The 19,931-nt window shown below is 49.8% G+C and overlaps 12 protein-coding genes across 12 annotated transcripts; 6 read left to right on the forward strand and 6 right to left on the reverse strand.

The window, feature by feature from the left end:
* Nucleotide 1: 1 nt before the first annotated feature.
* BCR37DRAFT_192891 (ClpP/crotonase-like domain-containing protein) lies at nucleotides 2–1,048 on the reverse strand. The gene is made up of 2 exons (XM_040866306.1): nucleotides 713–1,048; nucleotides 2–675 (listed from the first exon to the last, which is right to left on the reverse strand). The coding sequence occupies exons 1-2, from the start codon at nucleotides 937–939 to the stop codon at nucleotides 84–86; spliced, it is 819 nt and encodes a 272-aa protein (XP_040722186.1). The 5' UTR covers nucleotides 940–1,048; the 3' UTR covers nucleotides 2–83.
* A 1,127-nt stretch (nucleotides 1,049–2,175) lies between these two features.
* BCR37DRAFT_192888 (uncharacterized protein) lies at nucleotides 2,176–3,769 on the forward strand. Its single transcript, XM_040866305.1, has one exon. It carries the CDS (start codon nucleotides 2,268–2,270, stop codon nucleotides 3,285–3,287), a length of 1,020 nt encoding a protein of 339 aa, XP_040722187.1. The 5' UTR covers nucleotides 2,176–2,267; the 3' UTR covers nucleotides 3,288–3,769.
* Nucleotide 3,770: 1 nt separating this feature from the next.
* On the forward strand, nucleotides 3,771–5,966 carry BCR37DRAFT_192887 (uncharacterized protein). The gene has a single exon (XM_040866304.1). The coding sequence runs from the start codon at nucleotides 3,909–3,911 to the stop codon at nucleotides 5,901–5,903; it is 1,995 nt and encodes a 664-aa protein (XP_040722188.1). The 5' UTR covers nucleotides 3,771–3,908; the 3' UTR covers nucleotides 5,904–5,966.
* A 1-nt stretch (nucleotide 5,967) lies between these two features.
* BCR37DRAFT_193076 (uncharacterized protein) lies at nucleotides 5,968–7,389 on the forward strand. The gene has a single exon (XM_040866311.1). The coding sequence runs from the start codon at nucleotides 6,076–6,078 to the stop codon at nucleotides 7,192–7,194; it is 1,119 nt and encodes a 372-aa protein (XP_040722189.1). The 5' UTR covers nucleotides 5,968–6,075; the 3' UTR covers nucleotides 7,195–7,389.
* On the forward strand, nucleotides 7,383–8,813 carry BCR37DRAFT_192933 (putative peptide chain release factor 1, mitochondrial). Its single transcript, XM_040866308.1, has one exon. It carries the CDS (start codon nucleotides 7,570–7,572, stop codon nucleotides 8,773–8,775), a length of 1,206 nt encoding a protein of 401 aa, XP_040722190.1. The 5' UTR covers nucleotides 7,383–7,569; the 3' UTR covers nucleotides 8,776–8,813.
* On the reverse strand, nucleotides 8,610–9,582 carry BCR37DRAFT_192948 (polysaccharide biosynthesis-domain-containing protein). Its single transcript, XM_040866309.1, has one exon. The coding sequence runs from the start codon at nucleotides 9,331–9,333 to the stop codon at nucleotides 8,851–8,853; it is 483 nt and encodes a 160-aa protein (XP_040722191.1). The 5' UTR covers nucleotides 9,334–9,582; the 3' UTR covers nucleotides 8,610–8,850.
* On the reverse strand, nucleotides 9,472–10,185 carry BCR37DRAFT_406652 (CAP Gly-rich domain-containing protein; the record flags this gene model as incomplete). Its single annotated transcript, XM_040872109.1, has 1 exon — nucleotides 9,472–10,185. The coding sequence occupies exon 1, from the start codon at nucleotides 10,156–10,158 to the stop codon at nucleotides 9,472–9,474; it is 687 nt and encodes a 228-aa protein (XP_040722192.1). The 5' UTR covers nucleotides 10,159–10,185.
* Nucleotides 10,186–10,452: 267 nt separating this feature from the next.
* On the forward strand, nucleotides 10,453–11,721 carry BCR37DRAFT_331170 (uncharacterized protein; the record flags this gene model as incomplete). The annotated part of the gene is made up of 1 exon (XM_040867011.1): nucleotides 10,453–11,721. A coding segment is annotated over one exon (1,269 nt), but the record flags the coding sequence as incomplete, so codon positions are not given.
* Nucleotides 11,722–12,054: 333 nt separating this feature from the next.
* Nucleotides 12,055–13,067, forward strand: BCR37DRAFT_192881 (uncharacterized protein). Its single transcript, XM_040866303.1, has one exon. The coding sequence runs from the start codon at nucleotides 12,344–12,346 to the stop codon at nucleotides 12,791–12,793; it is 450 nt and encodes a 149-aa protein (XP_040722194.1). The 5' UTR covers nucleotides 12,055–12,343; the 3' UTR covers nucleotides 12,794–13,067.
* BCR37DRAFT_192880 (putative threonine synthase) lies at nucleotides 13,068–14,996 on the reverse strand. The gene has a single exon (XM_040866302.1). It carries the CDS (start codon nucleotides 14,923–14,925, stop codon nucleotides 13,342–13,344), a length of 1,584 nt encoding a protein of 527 aa, XP_040722195.1. The 5' UTR covers nucleotides 14,926–14,996; the 3' UTR covers nucleotides 13,068–13,341.
* Nucleotides 14,997–15,290: 294 nt separating this feature from the next.
* BCR37DRAFT_384136 (uncharacterized protein) lies at nucleotides 15,291–16,917 on the reverse strand. Its single transcript, XM_040870174.1, has one exon. The coding sequence runs from the start codon at nucleotides 16,823–16,825 to the stop codon at nucleotides 15,581–15,583; it is 1,245 nt and encodes a 414-aa protein (XP_040722196.1). The 5' UTR covers nucleotides 16,826–16,917; the 3' UTR covers nucleotides 15,291–15,580.
* A 1,363-nt stretch (nucleotides 16,918–18,280) lies between these two features.
* On the reverse strand, nucleotides 18,281–19,536 carry BCR37DRAFT_389716 (uncharacterized protein; the record flags this gene model as incomplete). The annotated part of the gene is made up of 2 exons (XM_040870763.1): nucleotides 18,281–18,614; nucleotides 18,656–19,536. 2 exons carry the CDS (start codon nucleotides 19,534–19,536, stop codon nucleotides 18,281–18,283), a joined length of 1,215 nt encoding a protein of 404 aa, XP_040722197.1.
* Between the last annotated feature and the right edge of the window lie 395 nt (nucleotides 19,537–19,931).

The raw sequence follows: 19,931 nt of genomic DNA on the forward strand, positions 1-19,931 counted from the left end.
AAAAGTCGCGTCGAGAAAGGCGAAAGACGCGACTGGAAAGAACAGTCACATACATTGAACTACACAAAACATAAAAAACAAGCCTACAACTTGTGTTTCTTGTCCTTGGTGGCCAGTCGCATAAATTGGGCTTGAGGAATACCGGTCGTAAAGCGATCAGTGGCAGCGACAATCTCCTTGACATTCATCTGTTCAAGCTGGTTCCTGAGGGTGTCTTGCAGGAAGGCCTTTGCAATATGCATGCTTTCAACATTCTTGTCCTCCAGCAGCGATACAATATGCTTCAAGGTAGCATCTGCAAATCCAGACTTGGGGAAGACCTTGCTTATGAATTGAGCAGCTTGGAGTTCTTGGCAAGAGAGGGCTTCACCTGCCATCAAAGCTCTGTTGGCCAATGCATAGCCCATTTTCAGTGGGAACATGAGGGAAGCACCACCCTCCGGTGCAAGTCCCAGGCTTGCAAATGGAGTCAAGAGGTAAGTATCAGGCGTAGCATAGACAAAGTCTGCAAAGGCGACAATAGCTGCAGAGAGGCCAATGACGGGTCCGTTGAGGCAGAAGAACAACGGATGACGGTGATAGAAGAACTGTCGGGTGATATCAAGATTGCCGATTGCGAATTTGCCGAGATAGAACTCTCGTACGTCGCCGTCAGAGGGTGGCATGGAGCCAGCACTGTGGTTAGCTTTGCTTGAAGAAAGAGGGCTCTTACGCATTGACATCAGCGCCTGCGCTGAAGAACTTGCCTGTTCCAATGAGGATAGTTGCAATTGTCTCTGCATCATCGCTCACTTGCCGCATCATGTTCGACAAGCGAATGTAGTGCAAGCCCGATAAGGCATTGTACTTGCTCTCTCGATTCAGTGTGATGATGCTGATTTTGCCAGATGGAGACTGATGCGATGTAAGGACCACTTCTCGCTCTAGCTGCTCTGACATGATTGATAAGGATACAAACGTTGCACAAAGCAATCAGTGTCGAGGCCTTCATAAATATCGCGTCTCCGCTATTTTGCGGGGTGGAAGAGATGATCATCTGAAGAACTCGGGAGCCAGAAAGCGCCGTCGCCGAGAGCAAAGTAGAAGTCATTGAGAGATCTAGTCTACTATCGTATGAGGTGCTCAAGCGTATTGCCTGGTCTATGTCGATTGCGACTTGCAGTATCATGCAGATTCAGGCTATTGCTTGATTGAGGCGTATATTATGGGATGGCGAGAAGCACCACGACTGGCATACTCTGCCGTGTGGAAGGAGAGACTTACCCTCTGGCGGCTGGAATTATCAAGCAAGTCGTCAGATATGCACTCAATTGGAGTATTTCATGAGGGACAAGTAAAGAGCTGCGTCGGCCATATGCACAAGCAAAGGAGATAGGGCTCATGGCCACTATGGAGTATGATGACCAGGTTCGTCTCAGCGGTATTACAGACATCCTCAGCCGTGGTCTCGAGAGCTTCATCATATTGACCTCCTGGCAGAGGATGAGACTGAAGTCGTTGAGAACTTGAGGTTGATCGCTAGAACTACTGAGCGTGAGAAGAACAAATTCTGCTACAAAAGCGCGCATCGGCAGCCTCCTCCCAGTCTCTTTGCGTTATCAACTACGAGCAATCGTAGAGCAACCCGTCCGCATCACTTTAAGAGCTGCTATCCTTCATTTTATGTGGACTGTTCTTCATTAGTTGGACGGAGACCAACACTCGTCGGTTTAATTAGGCCGTGTCGTCTACCTTTTCTTTGATGATTGCGGTCACCGACTGGCGATACATTCTCTGCTTCCATCTTGCATGGCTCAAGCATATCTATGGATATGCGTGTCTACAAGAGGCGAAAATGCCGACTTGAGGCTATGCTGGGTTGAGAGGGTGTGCTGATGGACCACCACACTCCAAGCACTGTCGAAGCATCAAGTTGGCATTTCTGCAGCTGTACTATACCGGTGTTTAAATTGTCCCGTCCACCAAGTCCATGGACGACAGACAGGGAAACGCATCGGAGAAGCGAAACCAGGGCCTTGCGTCGGCATCTACGGATGACCTGGCGTTTGGCTGGCAGGCATCAACCACGCCGGATTCATTCTTGATGTAGAATTCAGTGATGTAAAATGTCTTCTACAGTCTTCTTTCTTGTAGCTAAGCCTATAATACGGTCTATCCAGCTTCTCAACATTTCGTGTTTCATGCTCGTCGCATTCTTGCAACCAAAACAAACCAAACAAGACTTTCGACAGGCAACGACTTGACCAGTACATAGTACAGTACAGCCCATGGAGGGCCCTACTACTGAACAAAGACCAAGCATGCATACGCGTAAGCGATCTTCCATCTGCATCGGAAGGCCAGACAGACGGCCCGCTAGTATTCGAATTCCGAGCAGTGGCAGCGCAAGCAGTACATCGAGCAGCTACGCGCCTGTCCGCTCAGCAGAGCCTCTCTCTGCTGGTGCACTCATGCCACTTCGTCTGGAAGCAGCAGCAGATCCTATTCATCCCGCATCTAAACATCGACGGACTTTATCACTTGCAACGACCGCGGAGAGATTACCCCTTCAACTTGCCTTACAGCCTTGTCGTGAGCAGGCTGAAGAAGCAATGGTGCGTGTACCGACGCGACGGGCACGGCCTACGAGTATTTTCTTTTCGCGCTTCACCAGTATCGCTCAGCCGGCAGAACCTGTCGTGACGCCGCCAGCTGTACAGACTGGTGAGCAGCAACGAGAGATGATGATGCTGCGTGGACAAGTGGAGGATTTGAGTACCCGCGTGATGGCAAAGGACATGACTATCAGCATGTTATCAGAGCGTGTCGACGATTTGTCTATGGAGATGGAATTGATGCGTAGCAAGATGCGGCTTCTTGAGCATGCATTGAGCAATACACCTTCTTCTGCACGACTGGATGATACGCTGCTGACATCTGCTGAGGAAGACGTCGCTTGTCTCGGGCTTGCTTATAGTGCTCAGCCATGGCAGGATCAAGACAAGCAACGACCCAGTCTCAGCGCGCGCAGTATCTCAACGAGTGGTGACTCAGCCATGGGCCAGTCCATCAAGCAAGAGTCAAACTTTGCACATCAGGTATCGCCGACTCTCTCGCGGCAGTCTTCAGCATCTGCGTATAGCACGCCTGCGTCGACACGTACACAGAAGTATACGGGTGATGTGTCACCTGGTGATGTCTCCATGTCTGTGTTGCAACTTGAGAATGAAGCGTTGAAGTTGGAAGTGAAGAGACTCCAATCTGCGCTTGAAGAAGGGCTTGGGGCATTGGCAGACCTGGCTCTTTGACGAAGCAGTCAGGTTCAGTACTTTGAGTATAGTAGAATGGCCCGTCGGTTGTTTGCGCAATGCTGGTGTGCAGACTCCGTCCCGCACTGACATGCGCATCGCTCCAAGCACAGCATCCTTCATTGGTGTGCAATGCTCACTCAGTCAATGGGAAAGGCCGGACTTTGCCTTCGTCAATGGATCAAGATCAATGGTATGATCGCTCAACAAGTAATGGAGCAGGCCACCCCAGTCTATCGACATGTCGGACTGTGTCGTGACATCTCGACTCTTTGTTTATGACTGTATATAGTGAAATATACCGTTGAGCTACCAAAAGCTGTCTACGCAAGACATGAATTAGTCCTGGACTTGCTCTCTACTCCTCGCGCCTCAGTACTACATCTAGACTACTCAATACTACTGAGCACTACAGGTAGAGTCATTGTAGACTACTGCTACTGCTCACTGCTCCCCTGGGCCATATTCAGATGAACACAAACACGTGCAGTTGGAAACACCACAAGACAAAAAGTCAAGACCAGAACATGAAATACACCCAGCACAACTGACACTCCCAGCTGGCCCGCGCATAGCAGGCACCTGAAATACCCCTCATTGATAAGTTTGCCCGTCTGCACAATGTCGCGCGTCAAAAACAAAGGCATCGCGCCGATCCAAATCACAGCAGAGCAACTCTTGCGTGAATCCTTTGATCGTTCAGATGCAGGTCTTGTTGGTCCAAAACACAAGATCAGCGATGCTGGTGAGCTTGAGGAGTATCGCGGTCGTATGCGCAAGCAGTTCGAAGACCGGATACGGATAAACAGGCTACAGATGAATAATTGGATCAAGTATGCTTTATGGGAGCTTGAACAGAAGGAGTATGCACGGGCGCGCTCCATCTTTGAACGTGGGATTGATCAAGATGCAACGCATATACCAATCTGGCTGAAGTACATTGAGAGCGAAATGAAGACACGCAACATCAACCATGCGCGAAACTTGTGTGATCGCGCAGTAACGACAATGCCGCGCGTAGACAAATTCTGGTTCAAGTATGTATCGATGGAGGAGACACTCGGTAACATTGATGGAACGAGGCAAGTGTTTGAGCGGTGGATGGCGTGGGAACCAGACGAGTTTGCATGGATCGCTTATGTTCAAATGGAGCAGCGTTATGGCGAATACAGCAAAGTACGGCAAGTCTTTGAGCGATTCACCATGGTCCATCCTGAACCACGTACTTGGCTCAAGTGGACGCGATTTGAGGAAGAGGTGGGCGATCCAGACAAGGTCCGTGAAGTCTTTACACTCGCAATCGACACGCTCGGGGACCACTTTATGGATGAAAAGATCTTTTCTGCCTATGCCAAGTTTGAGACGTCCCTCAAGGAGCATGACAGGGCGAGAGCGATATACAAATATGCGCTGGATCGCATGCCACGGTCAAAGAGCAAACAACTTCATCGGGACTATACCACCTTTGAGAAGCAATTCGGCGACCGCGAAGGCATTGAATCTGTTGTGCTTGCCAAACGACGGATATCATACGAAGAGACTGTTGGCGCAGAGCCAGATGCGGTGGATAATTGGTTTGATTACATTCGCATGGAAGAAGCTGCGAATCAAGTCGACAAGGTGCGTGACCTATACGAGCGAGCGATTGCACATGTGCCAATCAAGCAAAAACGGTATTGGCGGCGATATGTCTATCTTTGGCTCAACTATGCAGTCTTTGAAGAAGAACAAAGCAACATTGATCGCAGTCGAGCAGTCTACAAGGCTCTGCTCGCGTTGATTCCACATGCTCAATTCACAATTGCAAAAGCTTGGGCAATGCTAGCTCACTTTGAGCTGCGTCAGGGCAATCTTATGGCTGCTCGAAAGGTCTTTGGCCAGGCGATCGGCAAGTGCCCAAAAGATCGGCTCTTCAAGAGTTACATCGAAATGGAAATGTCCTTGAAGGAATTCGATCGGTGTCGCGTGCTGTATCAGAAACAGCTGGAATACAATCCGAGTAGTTGCACAACATGGATGCAATTCGCAACATTGGAAATAGAACTAGGCGACGATGACAGGGCGCGCGCCATTCATGAGCTAGGCATCTCGCAAGAATCGCTCGATATGCCTGAGTTGCTCTGGAAGTCATATATTGACTTTGAGTTTGAGGGCGAAGACTTTGACAAGACGCGCAAGTTGTATGAGCGACTTTTGGCCAAGACGATGCATGTCAAGGTCTGGACGTCGTTTGCGCAATTCGAGTTGTCTGTGTCTGAACCTGAAGAAGATGAAGACACGTCGAGGAAGTCTGCTGCTGAGCGTGCTCGTGGTGTCTTTTCGCGTGCGCATACAGCCATGAAGGAGAAAGACATCAAGGAGGACCGTTTAACGCTGCTTGAATCGTGGCGAGCCTTTGAAGAGGAGTATGGTTCTGAAGAGACGCAGGACAAGGTGGCTCAACTCATGCCGAAGCAAGTCAAGCGCAGGCGCGAGTTGGAGGATGGCTCATTCGAGGAGTATATCGACTACCTGTTCCCCTCGGAAGAGGATGATATGAGCAAGAATTTGATGAATGTGCTTGCAGCTGCTCGTGCTTGGAAGGAGAAGCAGAGTCAGCAGGCAGAAAGTAGCTAGGTAGCGGCTTCCTTGTATCCTGTGAGTATATGTGACTGGGCTTTGTTATCTCTTATCTCGATGATGGAGCCAAACTCGACATCACGTCAAACCATCAAAGAAGCAGCCTTGCACGAGATAGTAAGGCTTGTTCTTCACTGTCACTGTAAATCAAAGACAGATTAGCTGCTGCATGACCGCCATTTGCTTTTTGGAACCAAATCTCAGTCTCATTCATATCCCACCAGCAGTCTTTCCTCACTTCTTGCATGGCATATTATCGCTTTGCACACAGTGCCCGGCCTTCTTTAACCTCTCGCTGACACCAACGAGTATCTCTGTTATATGTACAGAACATGAAGCAGAAAGGCTGTTTGCGCCCATCGTGGCGAGACTTAAGGCTTCTGGTGCATCCATCGAAGCACAGCGCTATCTTGCCATGCAGATAGACGGCGATGGCATCTCAGATGGCCGTAAGCTTCTGGACCTCACTCAACCACTTGCTCGAGCAGGTGTGTCTATTCTATTCATGACGACCTACTTTGCAGACTATGTTCTGGTCGCTGCACAGGAAGCGAGTAAAGTCAAGCGTGTCTTGCTAGAAACAGACTTTGTCTTTGAGGACTTGACGCAAAGCTTCGTCTCCCATACACCGGGTCTCCTGTCTTCGTTTGCATCGCCCGTCATAACACCAAAAACGCGGTCTCGCTCAACAAGTCGCGCTGCTGACCTCGCCAATGCGGGCGGCTCTGTTAATGAAGAGTTGCTCAAACAAAGTGTCGAAGCACTCGTACCGCACGCCGGCGTCAATACACTTGACTTTTTACGACAATGTCAAGTTCCCGTCACCCTATTCAAGAGCATTAAACTCATCATGACGGGGCTTCGTGGGCCCTTGTCAGAGCTCTTGCCAACACTGACCCAGGTACTGCTGCAGGAGACATTACCAACATTTTTCAGCTTGACTGTTGCGCCGGAGACTGCTCCATCTTTACTGCTTGAGCCAACTCTTGCAACACTCTTTGGTGGTCCAGAAAAGCTGCTTGGTGCTGAAGCAGATCAAGTGCTCGTGCCAATCTCACTAGACCTACAAGGCTTGACAACTGCAGGTGGAAGTCTTGGTGGGTATGGTATCGTTTGTGGCGTTGTTGAGGAATTGCTTGGCAGAGTCTCTCAATCACGCATTGAGAAATGTCTTGTTGCAGAAGAGCTGGTTATGTCGTACTTGTCGACTGTTGCAACGGGTAATGTCCTTTTACTCGAAGAAGACCTCGAGTACATCGGCCGAGACTCTGAATGTCGTATGATGTGAGGTGATGTCTCCTGTCAAAAGATTACCTATGCATATGCGATGGTCAATGGTGAATCTAGGCGACCTTGTGAAATGTCTGGTGAAACGATACTCCGAAATGTTGCAGGACACTCACTACCTTCGAACGAAAAGAAAAATAAACTGCACTTCATACCAGACAATCGTATTCTATATCGCCGTAGCAGGAGTTTGAGTGTTCTCTGTGACTCGAGGGTGTAAGGCACTGTAAGCAGACTACCCGACGGACGTGGAACTACTTTTGTGTGCAGCAGTTGTCCGCCCATCTCGCTGAGCAATTTTCTCAACAGCTGCTGGGCGAGCTGCTGCAATCGCATGCATGTGTGAACGAGGTTCAGCTGACACTTGAAGGCCCCGATGAGACGGGCATTATGCAGGCACTGCTCTTTCTTGCTAAGAACCAAGTCCTCAATTCATTTTGCTCGCTTGTATGCCTCAGACTCTGTGCAAGGGCTCGATCAAGCCATCATCGCGCGTGCTCGAAGGCTTGCCGATCAATACAATCAGCTCTCCAAGGAAGCTGCTACTGATACTGATTTTACACCTGAGACTGCACAGCGCCAGAAACGTCTCAGTGAGCTCGAGCAAGTCAATGCTGCTTGGACTGCATGGCGTGCTTCACAAGATAATTTGAAGGAGCTGCAAGGATTAATGCAGTCGACTGATGATGCAGAAATGAAAGCTCTTGCTGCAGAAGATCTTGAGATCACTCGACAAGAGCTTCAATCTTGCTCTGATGAATTGGAAAAGAGTATCATGCCGAAACATCCGCAAGCACACTTGCCTGCACTTCTTGAGATTCGTGCTGGTGTTGGCGGCGATGAAGCGAATCTATTTGCTGGAGATTTACTACGGATGTATGAAAAGTATGCTGCTAGTAAGCGGTGGACGATTCAGCTCTACAGCATCTCGAGAACAGAGATTGGCGATGGCATCACAGAGGCTGTTCTAAGTATTAGTGCAGGCAAGCGCCAAGGTGAGGTCTTTGGCAGACTTCAAGGCGAAGCAGGAGTCCATCGTGTTCAACGAACTCCTGCAACAGAGACAAAGGGCCGGACACATACATCGACAGTCAGTGTGCATGTCTTGCCAGAGGTGGATGATGATGCTGAGCAGGCCTTCAAATTGGACATGTCGGAAGTCAAGCTTGAGGTGATGCGATCGCGTGGGGCAGGTGGACAGCACGTCAACCGGACAGAGTCAGCAGTGCGCTTGACTCATATCCCAACAGGCCTCTCAATTTCCATGCAAGACTCGCGCTCACAACACGCAAATAAACGAGCAGCCATTACAATATTGACGTCCAAGCTGGCTGCGCTGCGACAAGATGAGGCAGATGCAGTGCAAGTTGGATTACGCAGACAGCAAGTCTCGAGCAGTGACCGCAGCGAGAAGATTCGAACGTACAACTTTGCGCAGAATCGGGTCACGGATCATCGATGTGGATACAGTAGTCATGACCTGGAAGGTGTCCTGGCTGGTGGTGAAGCCTTGGATGGTATGCTTGATGAAGCTGGCAAGTGGATAGCCAAGCAGGCATTGCAGGCTTCGGAAGAAACTTGAAGTAGGATATTATGTCAATCGAAAGAATACGTTGCCAGTAGTCGTTAAAGAGATGAAGCCTTGGCATTTACGCCTTCATCGTTCGCAGACCCAGTCATTCAGGCCGAGTCGATTGCGGACAATCTCAATGGCCAAGAACTGCATCCTTGGCACGAAGATTGAATTATCCTCATCATAACCCTTGCTCACATCTGCACGCAGGAGGGATCCAAAATTGTAGTCATCCACGGTATGCTCGTATTGCATCATAAATTCGCGCCATAGCTTTTTGCCGCCAGGCGACTTCATCTTGTCTTCGTCAATCACACTGACACCTTCTTTTGTTGTATACTCCGGTAGCGCATTACACAAATGCAGATAGATTGCATCATCCATGGAAGTCAGCTTGAGTTCTGAGCCCTTTCGCAGGCTCAGCAGCTTCCAGTATGTCTCGAGGTGTTGTACTGCCTTGACGGCGAATTGCTTCTCAATCTCCTCGTTATTGCCGGCGTTCTCGGCGTCGAAATCTGCAGGTACCTGCTGCGGTTGAGCCGCCCCTCCCTGTCCAAAGATGTCCATGAGCCTTTGTCTTTTAGCTTCTGGCAGTCGTGATGATAGCTTCTGTTGACTCTTCGCTGCTCAAATTTTGAAATTTTGCTTTGCTTCTTCACAGCCAAGTTTGAATGTAGAGACGCTACGTATGGTCCCGAGAGAGGCCTACATTTCATCATCACTCATGAGCCCGTCATCAAGCGGGGGAAAGTCACCTGCAATCACCTTGCCAGGTCGAAGGAAACTACCGCAGCTCGGGCCTGAGTCAAAGTACCGTTTTCCCTGGATTGTTCCATCATGCTTGCCGACAGGCTCATCGTATGCGATACCGATCCATATTCCACCAGCCGGGATCTCTGGTACACGCCCGACATACTGAATACTGCCGCGCCGTGTAGATTCTCCTTCCACTTGACACCGAGAGCCGATTGGATGTGATTGCTGCAGTCGTGCTAGTTCTGCCTCCTCTTGAGCCTCTTTATCCTGTGCTTTGCTATCCGCATCTGGGTCGAAACGTCCAATGCCATGCCGTTTCTTATACGCCAAGACTGTATCATCACGCTGCTCATACTGCTCGAGCGGCATCTCAAATTTATCCACCTTGCTGTCATCTGTATAGTTCTCCCTCATGCCAGGGGGTCTTGCATCGCCAATCTTGAGTACAGACAATGGTTGAAGACCGAGAGTGGAAACGAGATCGTCATCTGCTGCATTCGCAATGATTTGACTGGACGGAGGAATGCCGACGATAGGCCATAGCTTTTGTTTGAGTGTTGCAATGGTCCAGCCAGGCGAGATGCGGCGTTCAGAGGATGTATCGGGGCTCTCGACAAAGACGGCGATATCTGCCATATCTGTAGCCGTGGTTGTAGCTCAAAAGTCAGGCCAAGATGTCGACGCGATTGAATTTTGTCGCGACTTCGACGAGCTCACGAAGACACAAGCTCCAGATTATTGACCAGAGGAGCCGTCAGAGCTAAAGGCGAAGAGTAGCCCTGCATGCGGCTGACCAGACTGCTGAGAACTGCTCAAGGAACTCTCGCTTCAAGCACTGCTGGTCGCTTCATACCGCCAGCCAATTCCTTGTCACTCGCTCAATTTCACGACAAGTACGCTTCTGCAGCATCTACAGAGCATGACTCTCAGGTGACACTACATGGTCGGATTCAGAGTGTTCGCAAACAGGGGAAGAAGCTGATGTTTCTTCAAATCGGGGCTATGGATCATATTGTCCATGCCTGTATTGAGCATAGCTTCCTTGGGACGGACGAGGCCTTTGAGACAGCGCAAAGTGGCCTCGTTGGTGCTACAAAAGGCAGCTATGTCGAAGTAGAAGGTATGCCTCGACTTTCTGCAAAGGGGAGACTCCAGCTTATGGCACGCCGCGTCAAGCTTCTCAGCACCTGTCTGCATAGAGTCCCAGAGCACTATACCGACATCCAAAAGCGCATGCGGCACAGACATATAGACTTTATGGTCAATGTTCAATCAAAGCAAACGATGCTTACGCGGAGCAAAATTGTACACAGGATTCGAAGTATCTTGCATGATCGTGACTTTGTCGAAGTCGAGACGCCTGTGCTACAAGCATCCGCGTCCGGTGCTGCAGCCAGACCTTTCACAACAAAAGCAACCATTGATCGAGACTTGCAACTCAAGATTGCGCCTGAGCTGGCCTTGAAGCGTGCTGTGGTGGGCGGTCTGCTCCGTGTGTTTGAGCTTGGCAAATGCTTTCGGAATGAGCGCTTGAGTCCTCGCCACAACCCAGAGTTCACCACATGCGAATACTACGAAGCATTTGGTACACTTGAAAAGCTCATCACTGACACCCAGACAATGCTCAGGGACATTGAACAGGTAGTCCGGAAGGATAGCCCTAGCGATGCACCTCTCATCTTCGAACACTTTCAACAGCTCGACTTTGTCAAGACGCTTGAACAATGCCTAGGCGAAACCCTACCGCGTACACAATTGGACCTTCTCGATCTCTTTGCTAGACACAATTTGACATTGCCAACTGAGACGACTATCCCTGAGCTGCTCGATTCGCTCGCTGGTCTCTATCTCGAGCCTTTGTGCCAACAGCCAACCTTTCTGGTCAACCATCCAGCTGAACTATCTTCACTAGCGAAATCGACAGATGGGATATCACATCGCTTCGAGCTGATAGTCAATGGTGTCGAGCTCATCAATGCATACGAAGAGGAAAACGACCCACTACTTCAACGCGTCAAGTTTGAGGCTCAAGCAAAAGCTAGTGGTCGAACAGGCTTGACGGCTGATGAAGACGACTACTGCAAAGTTCTTGAGTGGGGCATGCCTCCAACTGCCGGTTGGGGTCTTGGCGTAGATCGTTTGTGTATGCTGTTGTGCGGACAAACAAGGATTAACGAGGTGTTGCTTGATGGGGGTATTCTATTTCAGCCCTTTGAGAAAAAGGCCAACAGCGCTCAACGATAGACGTTATGCTCCCAGCCAAGGATACCTTCGTTGCGAAGTATGCGAGATACGATTCTGATCTACGCGAGGTGCGAACTTGGTCAATGCGCAGCCTTTGTTTGCTTCATTTGCAACTTTGGAGCTGGCAGAGCGTATGTGGGATCTTTTGTTGGTGGTCCAGGATTCTGTGTTTGTTGTGTGTTCATTTCAGCTATTCATTTGCGATTGGTCAAACCAGGATATACTAAGAACGACAAGAGACACAAATCGGCTCCGGCTAGGGAGTCTTGGAGGAACGTGCTGATCGCCATTTCCACAGTCAAACAGGTGTGGACCTACTCTATGCGAATCGTCGCCGGCTTCACTTTGATTCTTTCTTTGGTTCGCGCGAGATGACAAGTAGAACTATTTGCATCCACCATGGACCTTCGCGAAGGGTGTCAATTGCGGCAAACACTTTTCAGGAGAGTGATTAAACACTATCCAGGAGAGTGATTAGAGCCGACATTGGGTACGATATATAAGAGAGACCATCTCTGTTCGTCGAAGCCTCAACTTCATCTGACCCCATCGCGGTCGTGCATCAAGAATTGCAAGCATGGTTCAAGTCGATAAAACAAGCGTGCTTCTTGGGGTGGCCATGGCCCTCTTTGTTTGGCCCACACAATCCATGGCTCAAGCCTCGGGACCGGCCTGGTGTGATGTCTTTCCAGTTCCTTATCCATTCAAAGGCGTTGTAGGGAAAGGCTCGCTGAATTCGAACGCTGAGATTCTCAACTTGAAGGACTGCTACGCTGTGCGCAATGGCCGATTGGTTTCATGCAATACAGTGATCAACCTCCCAAAAACCGAAGCTTGCTGGGTCGCTACCTATAATGATGAACTCAGGACGAGAATCCCTTCAAATGCTCTGTCTGACTCGCGTGCTGGGGCAGAGTTTTCTTCTATTGTGGCGATATCTTCTTGCCACGGTCATCTATGTATAACGGGCTTCCGAAAGACATCCTCATCCAGAAAGGAGTGGTCTCCTATGGTGCGTCTCGCATGAAAATGCTCGTTGATGAGCGAAAGCATGATCCGCTTCCCATCGCTGGGCTTCAGGCGAATGAGAAAGCTCACCTTGCATGTAATTTTCAGACACCCAACCAAGCGAGGTCTTCTGGAATAGCAAAGGAGTATGACAATCCATGGAAATTTGTCGTGGTGCAGTGCACGTTGAAACGCTGCAAAATTGAGCATTAGAACTAGAGTTCTAGTTTTAACAACAAGTCTAAGTCACTTCAAAAATCTTTTATTAGGCAGCAGCATGGCTACACAGCAAATGCTCGCGATCTGCAGTATTGGCAAGTAGAGTTGTGTTGAGCCAGAGCAATCCAGCCGAAGATCCGGGAAGTAGATGATCAAATTTGGTTGCGTACTAGCTAAAGGAAGCAAGTTTGAAGATTGCCACTTTGAAGCCGTGTGACTAGCCCAGTTCCATAAGCTGGACCTTGAAATGTCAGATGATTTCGATTGAAGAGCGTTCAAGAATCTCGAGCACAGCGAGGTGCAATTGCAGATGCAGTGATAGCCTTCTTGTAAAAGGATACGTGTCTGCTACTTTCGATGGTGTAATTGCTCCACGTATGCCATGACTTGGCTACGCCCCTGGCCTAAACCACGCACATGCTTCACACGACGCTCCAAGTTTGCCAAGCCTTTGAACTCCTGAGGCTCAACATCCTTCTCAAAGCTATAGCCCTGAAAGCTCTTGAGTGCCAAGTCGACAGCATTGGCGAATTTGGCAGGATGCGCAGTCGCCAGGGTGATGGTGATGGTATCGTTCAATACCGGTAGCATTGTGGCAGCTTTGACGCCTACAGCTGTGTGTGGGTCAATGATCTCCTTGGAACTGCTCTCGGCATAGACTTGCTTGATAGTGTCCAATGTATCTTGATCAGAGACACGCGCAGAGGTAAAGAGCTTTTTGCTAGCTTCCAGACTGGCAGGGGCAACACGCATGGAGCCGTCGGATTTGAGGGCATTCATCCACCCTGCAAGAACTTTGCTAGCCTCGGCAGGTGATGATGCTTCATTTTGAAGGGCTAGGTACCAAAGCAATCTCTCAAAGTTGGAAGAGACAAGGATATCCATTGCAGGTGAGAGAGTCTCCTTGGCACCTTCTTCATGTGCTTTCGCGCCATCTTCTTTGATACCGCCAGCGGCCTCTTGTGCAGGTAATGCGTGTTTAGCATACACACCTGAAGCGAAGAATCTGTCGAGAATGTCATTTTCATTGGTAGCGACGCACAGCTGCGCGATTGGTAGACCCATCCGAGCGGCATAGTAGCCAGCCAGGATATCGCCAAAATTGCCAGTAGGCACACTGTACCGTACTTGCACTTCTCCAGTCTTCTTGCCGAGTTGCTTGAGAAGGCTGAAGTAGGAGTGGAAGTAGTATGTGATTTGAGCGAGGATGCGCGCCCAATTGATACTGTTGACGGCACCGAGCGAGAAGTCTGTGGAGAACTTTGGATCGTTGAAGAGAGACTTGACGATGTCTTGACAGTCGTCAAACGTACCCTCCACAGAAACACAGTGGACATTGGCATCTGGGACGGTGGTCATTTGTGCTTCTTGAATAGGCGAGACTCGACCAGTAGGAAAGAGGATGAAGACATCAATGTCCTTTTTACCACGAAGTCCATAAATGGCTGCTGATCCGGTGTCACCAGAGGTCGCACCAATGACTGTCAAATGATGCCTGGCAGCACCGTGCTGCAATTTGTCGTTTTTGCGAGAGAGGAAGTACTCAAACAAGTTACCAAGAAACTGCAGAGCTACATCCTTGAATGCAAATGTGGGGCCATGAAAGAGCTCGAGCAGGTATTGCGATGAGTCTGGCAGGCCGAGCGACTTGACAGGCGTGCGTTCCGGATGCCGAAAGGTACTGTAGCTTCGCTTGACCAGATCTTCGAGATCCGCTGCGGGTATTTCGAAAGACGGGATGTACAGTGACATGATTTTGACTGCAAGCTCTTCAAAGGAACAGTCCTGCCAGCTGGCAAGCGTTTCTGAGGAGATGGTCGGGATCTCACTGGGTATGTAGAGGCCGCCATCGGAAGCGAGGCCTTTGAGAACGACCTGCTCAAAGGACAGACCTGTGTCTGCGCCACGCGTCGAGAGGTAGGAGAGCGGCATTGTGCTGTCTAGCGTGCTGGGCCTGCCTGTAGATGCGTTCGGAGATTACGGATCTTTGGTGTCGCTGGGTGTTGTAGGGTTTTGTGCGTGAGAAGTCTGAAATTGACGGAAAGAACTGCTCAGTGGAGAATAGCACTGACTACTTGGCTACTTGGTACTGAAGATACAACTAGTGCAGCTCACGATGGACCAGAAAGTGGCAAAGAGGTGTGTGAGCAGGCTCCTGATCACGACACGAGACTACACGCACGCCTCTTGGCCCGAGTGGAGATGATGTTTATTGGTAATTTGCGGATGACTTTCTGCGTGTTTCCCTGCCCTCGCCGGGGCCTAGAAAGGGGAGGCACTGTAGCTGATTCCAACTTCAAGACTGATCCATACTGCGCGTTCCTCGAGACGCAGACTGTCAGTGGGAGACGCATTGGAACGGAGCGCGTCAACAAAGCAGCGACACGTTCCTGTCGCCAATGCGTCTTCCTCTGCTCAACATTGTCATGACATACAACACGAGCAACTGGGCTTCTTCAATGTGATGTAAACACTTGTATTGATCGACTCACAATCGAACAAAGATGATGCTTTGTACAATCACCAAGATCGCTGATTGAACAAGACCTGCTCGTTCTGTATCTGTCGTGAGGATAGGCTAGACTAGCTAGATGATTGGTAGAATACTGGCCTGGGATGTGCTCCAAAGGCAAGCAAATCCACGACTGCCGTCTTCCTTCGCCCTCCCATGCCTGATGGGCACTGCTTCCAACAAGGCTGCACGGCCACCATGTTCATCTCCTTCGTCTTCATTGGGGCCAAAAACTTGTCCAATCTCCTGCCAAAAGGCTCGATTGGGTTCCACTGTCAACTGTGCCAGTCCAGTCCAAGCGCCCGTACTCATCATGACACGACTACCACTCAGAACAACGTGAGTGATGGCAACCTGACCGAGATGCGACAAGACTAGCTTTTCAAGTGCTCTCACAGACGGAGCCTTGAATTCTTCATGAGCAGCCAACTGTACAGCCTTGACTTCTGGAGCGTCGGCGGATGCATAGAGCAAGACACGCTCTTGGGCAAAGACAAGCGATGTAGGTGGGGCCTTTGTACAGCGGACCGTCTGGGATACTTGCATGGGATACCTGTAGCTCATTGTATGCACGCCATACGGTCCACCTACAGCAATGAAACTGGCGGAGATAGACAGAGAGGTACATGGATATCGAAAGATCCGGAGACTCGCCTGTGCAGGATCTTGCTTGGTTGTGTCAACAAGGAAAAGGCCACAGCTGCTCGCAACAATGATGAAGCGCACATCCAGCCAAGCAACCTGATGACAAACTCCAAGCTGTGTTGATAGAGGTAGAAGAGGGAGAAGTTGAGAGCGCTTCACTTGCTGACTGCTCAAGTCTAGTTCCAGTATCGCGACTTGGCCTTCTGCATACGTGACGGCAAGACTCGAAGCATGCCAAGCAAGTGACGTGACTTGTGCAAGTCCCGGAAATGACACCCTACTCGACCACAGACGATTACGATCTGTATCATGGAAGGATAGCGTCCCGCGAGATGATGCGATTGCAGCGATGGATGCAACTGGACAAAGCGCGATGTGCTGAGAGGAGCTCTGATCCACATGCATCACCGTGGAACCCCAAAGGTGACGGAGACTGAGATCAATTGGATACTGCAGTAGCTTCCAGACAAGCCAATGATCGCGCTTCACATTGTTAACTTGCCTCTTTGCGTCCACATTACGTTCACTGGCCACCTGCTCGTCCGGCGGCACGTTAAACAAGGCCGGGATGCGAATATCATGCTGCGATAGATACTGTCGGGTCGTATGCTCAGTCTGTGAGGTCTGCTCAATCAGACGTCCGGCGTGTTCGCAGAGCGTTGTGCGTTGATCCATGTGTCGTCCATACGCGGTGTTTTGGCTGCGTTTGAAATGGTGAAGAGGACGAAGAGACAACGAAAATGTCAACAACTCAACAAACACGGCCAAGATGGCTAGGCGGAGCTGACACAGCCTGACAGTCGCAGAAATTTCATCTGTGATCAGGCTGCTTCGATCTCAAATACCTCAATTGAGATATCAATAAGGTGGGGGGCGAGACAAGATCTTCTGAGCTGCGATTGCAGTCTCGACACCGTACTCTACAAGATCCAGGTGAGCCCTCCCGTCTCTCCAAATGATTGTATCGGCCCTGATCGAGTCGCGTCGGTAGAAGCATGTAGAGATGCATTTTGGCCCTGATGGCTTTGGATGCATACTTAATTTGTCGAAAGTGAGTCCCGGTCACAATGAAGCTCTGACTACTCGCCGTCTGATACGCTGAAGGCACCTCTGGCATCAAATCCAGAATGATCTTGCTGAATAACTCGTCAAATGCATGGTCTGGGTACTCGTTTCGAGTGCAAGAAGATCGAGCAACTAATTCTGGTGAGCAGTGGGCATCGTCAGGATATTCTTCTTCACGAGGTACCAGGGGCACATCTACACCCAACCCAATGGTGCAATTACAAAGCGTTGGTCCCTCAATCCCTTGCCCAAGGTGCCTCTTTGCAAGGCCCCTTGCGCGAAAGATTCGTCTCTAAGAAACGTGTCGACGCATTCTAATTGCTTCCAACCCCATTGCTTGCGACAATGGCGAAGCCGGTTCCGCAGAAAATATGTATTCACTGCGTACAACGTTTGCTCTGTGAAAAAGGATCATGAGGCCACTCTGCAAGAGCATTGCCGATGTTCATGACAAGACTGCTAGCCATCGACGGATCGCACGTTGCGCGGGCTGGTTCACAGTGGAGGTTCTAGCACCGTCCATGTCTATCGTCTTAATTTCGAGCCACATATTCACCTTTGTATCGATCTTTCAACCAAAGTTGCAATTGTCACAGCTTAAGGGCTGTAAGGGGACGGGACATTGTACATGGTCTTATCTTAGGCGTGTAGGCATGAGCATGCGAGGAATGTTGACGTCGAACGAGTCAGACAGCCACAGAAAAGATGGAGTGAAGTAAATGGACACAACCTACACAGACTTAATACCATGCCATGGCCGGAATCAAGTACGGCAAGGCGTATAGCGGATGTATGAGTTGTGAACAACGGGCAGCGTGCAGCACAGAAGCTGACGTGATTGCGGAATGGTAGCAGACAAATCCAAAGGCTGGAAGTTAAGTTGAGCATGTCAATCTTTGGGCATTGGAGCGCATTGCATAAGCGCAAGTCGAATATCATTCGGAAAACGACATACTAAGTCTTTGATTGATCAAATCAACCTCAGAAAAGCTAGGGCCAAGAAAATATTGGAATCAAGCGCCGACGTCATTGAAATGTTGGCTGGTCGTAAACGTAACAAAGAGACTAGGTGAACGGCCCCCAAAATCCTGTAGCTGCCGTGATAAAGCTATGTGACACCTCTTTCCAGTCGCAGGCCTTGCCTTTGGACCAGCCTATTTTCTTATCCGTGAAAGCAAGCCCTTCTAATGCATAGTCGTGTGGCCCATTGAAGGGATTCATCACACGTTGCGAAAATATGCCGTTGAAGTCCATATTCTGTATCTGGGGAAATGGATTCTCCCGAATAACTTCCACTTCGGGCACTTTTTTGGGGTCATAGACAGATTCTCCTGGCCTGATGTGCTTTCCAATATCAGCTGCAGGCGGATCAAGTGTCCAGCCTGGCAAGTTCAACGAGCTGATGTATTTTGCAGGTTCACATTGAGAGTCCTTGGATACCTTTTGTCGGGCTTGCGAGGCACCAAATGTCTGTCGATAACTAACCCAACCTGGCACATGCACAACTTCAGGGGTTTCTGCTTCTCTGACTCCCTCGGCTTCTTTGATTTCTTCTGCTTGTTTGGTGCATCATTGCAAGGCGCCGACTTTAGAGTACGTGCCGACAAGAACTTGCCGTTGTTGAGGATATTTTGTGCAGCAATGACTCCAAGCCCTACTGATGAGGCTGCATCATAACCTCCGCTGACAGATGACGGCTCGACTACCGGCCATCCATCGAGAAGGTGCTCCGTTTTGCGAAGCACTTCGTGAGCCAAGTTTTCACATACTGTGGGCTGGCGAGAAGCAGAGGTACTAGCCTCATTGACGTCGATAGCCTTGCCCAGAGATTCAATCAGAGCATCAGGATATTCGATTTCTCCCTTCAAACGCCAACCAAAATGGAACCAACCAAGATTGCAATAACCATTGATGCGAGGCTGATGATACGGTGGTCTTTCGGCAGCGTTCATTATTGCTCTTGCTGCGCCAGCACCTTCCATCTCACAGGTGTCGTCGCAGCTGTGGAGACGCTTCTTCTTCTCCCCGTTTGGTCCCTTCGTTCGTGTTACGCTTTGCGGCACGCCCTTTTCAAAAACCACTTCGAGTCGTTTGTAATACAATGTCGGAGGTGTTGGCAACTTGGGTTGGACCTGAGTCTGCGTTTGCGTCTGCGTGATTGGTTCCTTGCCTCTCGGGGCTGCTTTGCAAATGCCATTTTTGGAGGATTCGGGTGAGCTCCAAGCGCAACCCATGCCTCCCACATAGGGGAGTCTGAGCAGTAAGCCGAAGATCATCATCAAGATGACAACATGCAGGCTGGTCGAGATCTGTGCTGCCATGACTTGCCACTCCTAGTTGGGCGTAAAAAGTGCTAGTCAAACAGCGATGCCAGGTTCTTGAAGAAGACGACAAGCTGAATGAAATATAGCCTTTGCTGGTCCTCCTCAGTCAGCCCTTGCTGTGCAGAAATTTGGCCGTCAACCAGTTTTGAATTTGATAGCTGCGGCCTCAGGGGCTAAACCTGATTGATCGATAACAGTGATAAGGCTGAATGCGAGCTCTTCGACGTATCACATTTTTTCTTGCTTGCTACAACATCATCATGGCACGTGCGCTCAGGGGCAAAGCCAAAAAATGATAAGTCAGAGATAGCAACCGGCAATTTGATATTTGATCGCAGCTGAAAATTAAACTTATCGCGGGGTTTGATGACGAGAGCTGCGCAGCGTGGTTC

Source organism: Protomyces lactucae-debilis (genome assembly GCF_002105105.1).
Source record: "Protomyces lactucae-debilis strain 12-1054 chromosome Unknown BCR37scaffold_27, whole genome shotgun sequence".
Lineage (NCBI taxonomy): Eukaryota > Fungi > Ascomycota > Taphrinomycetes > Taphrinales > Protomycetaceae > Protomyces > Protomyces lactucae-debilis.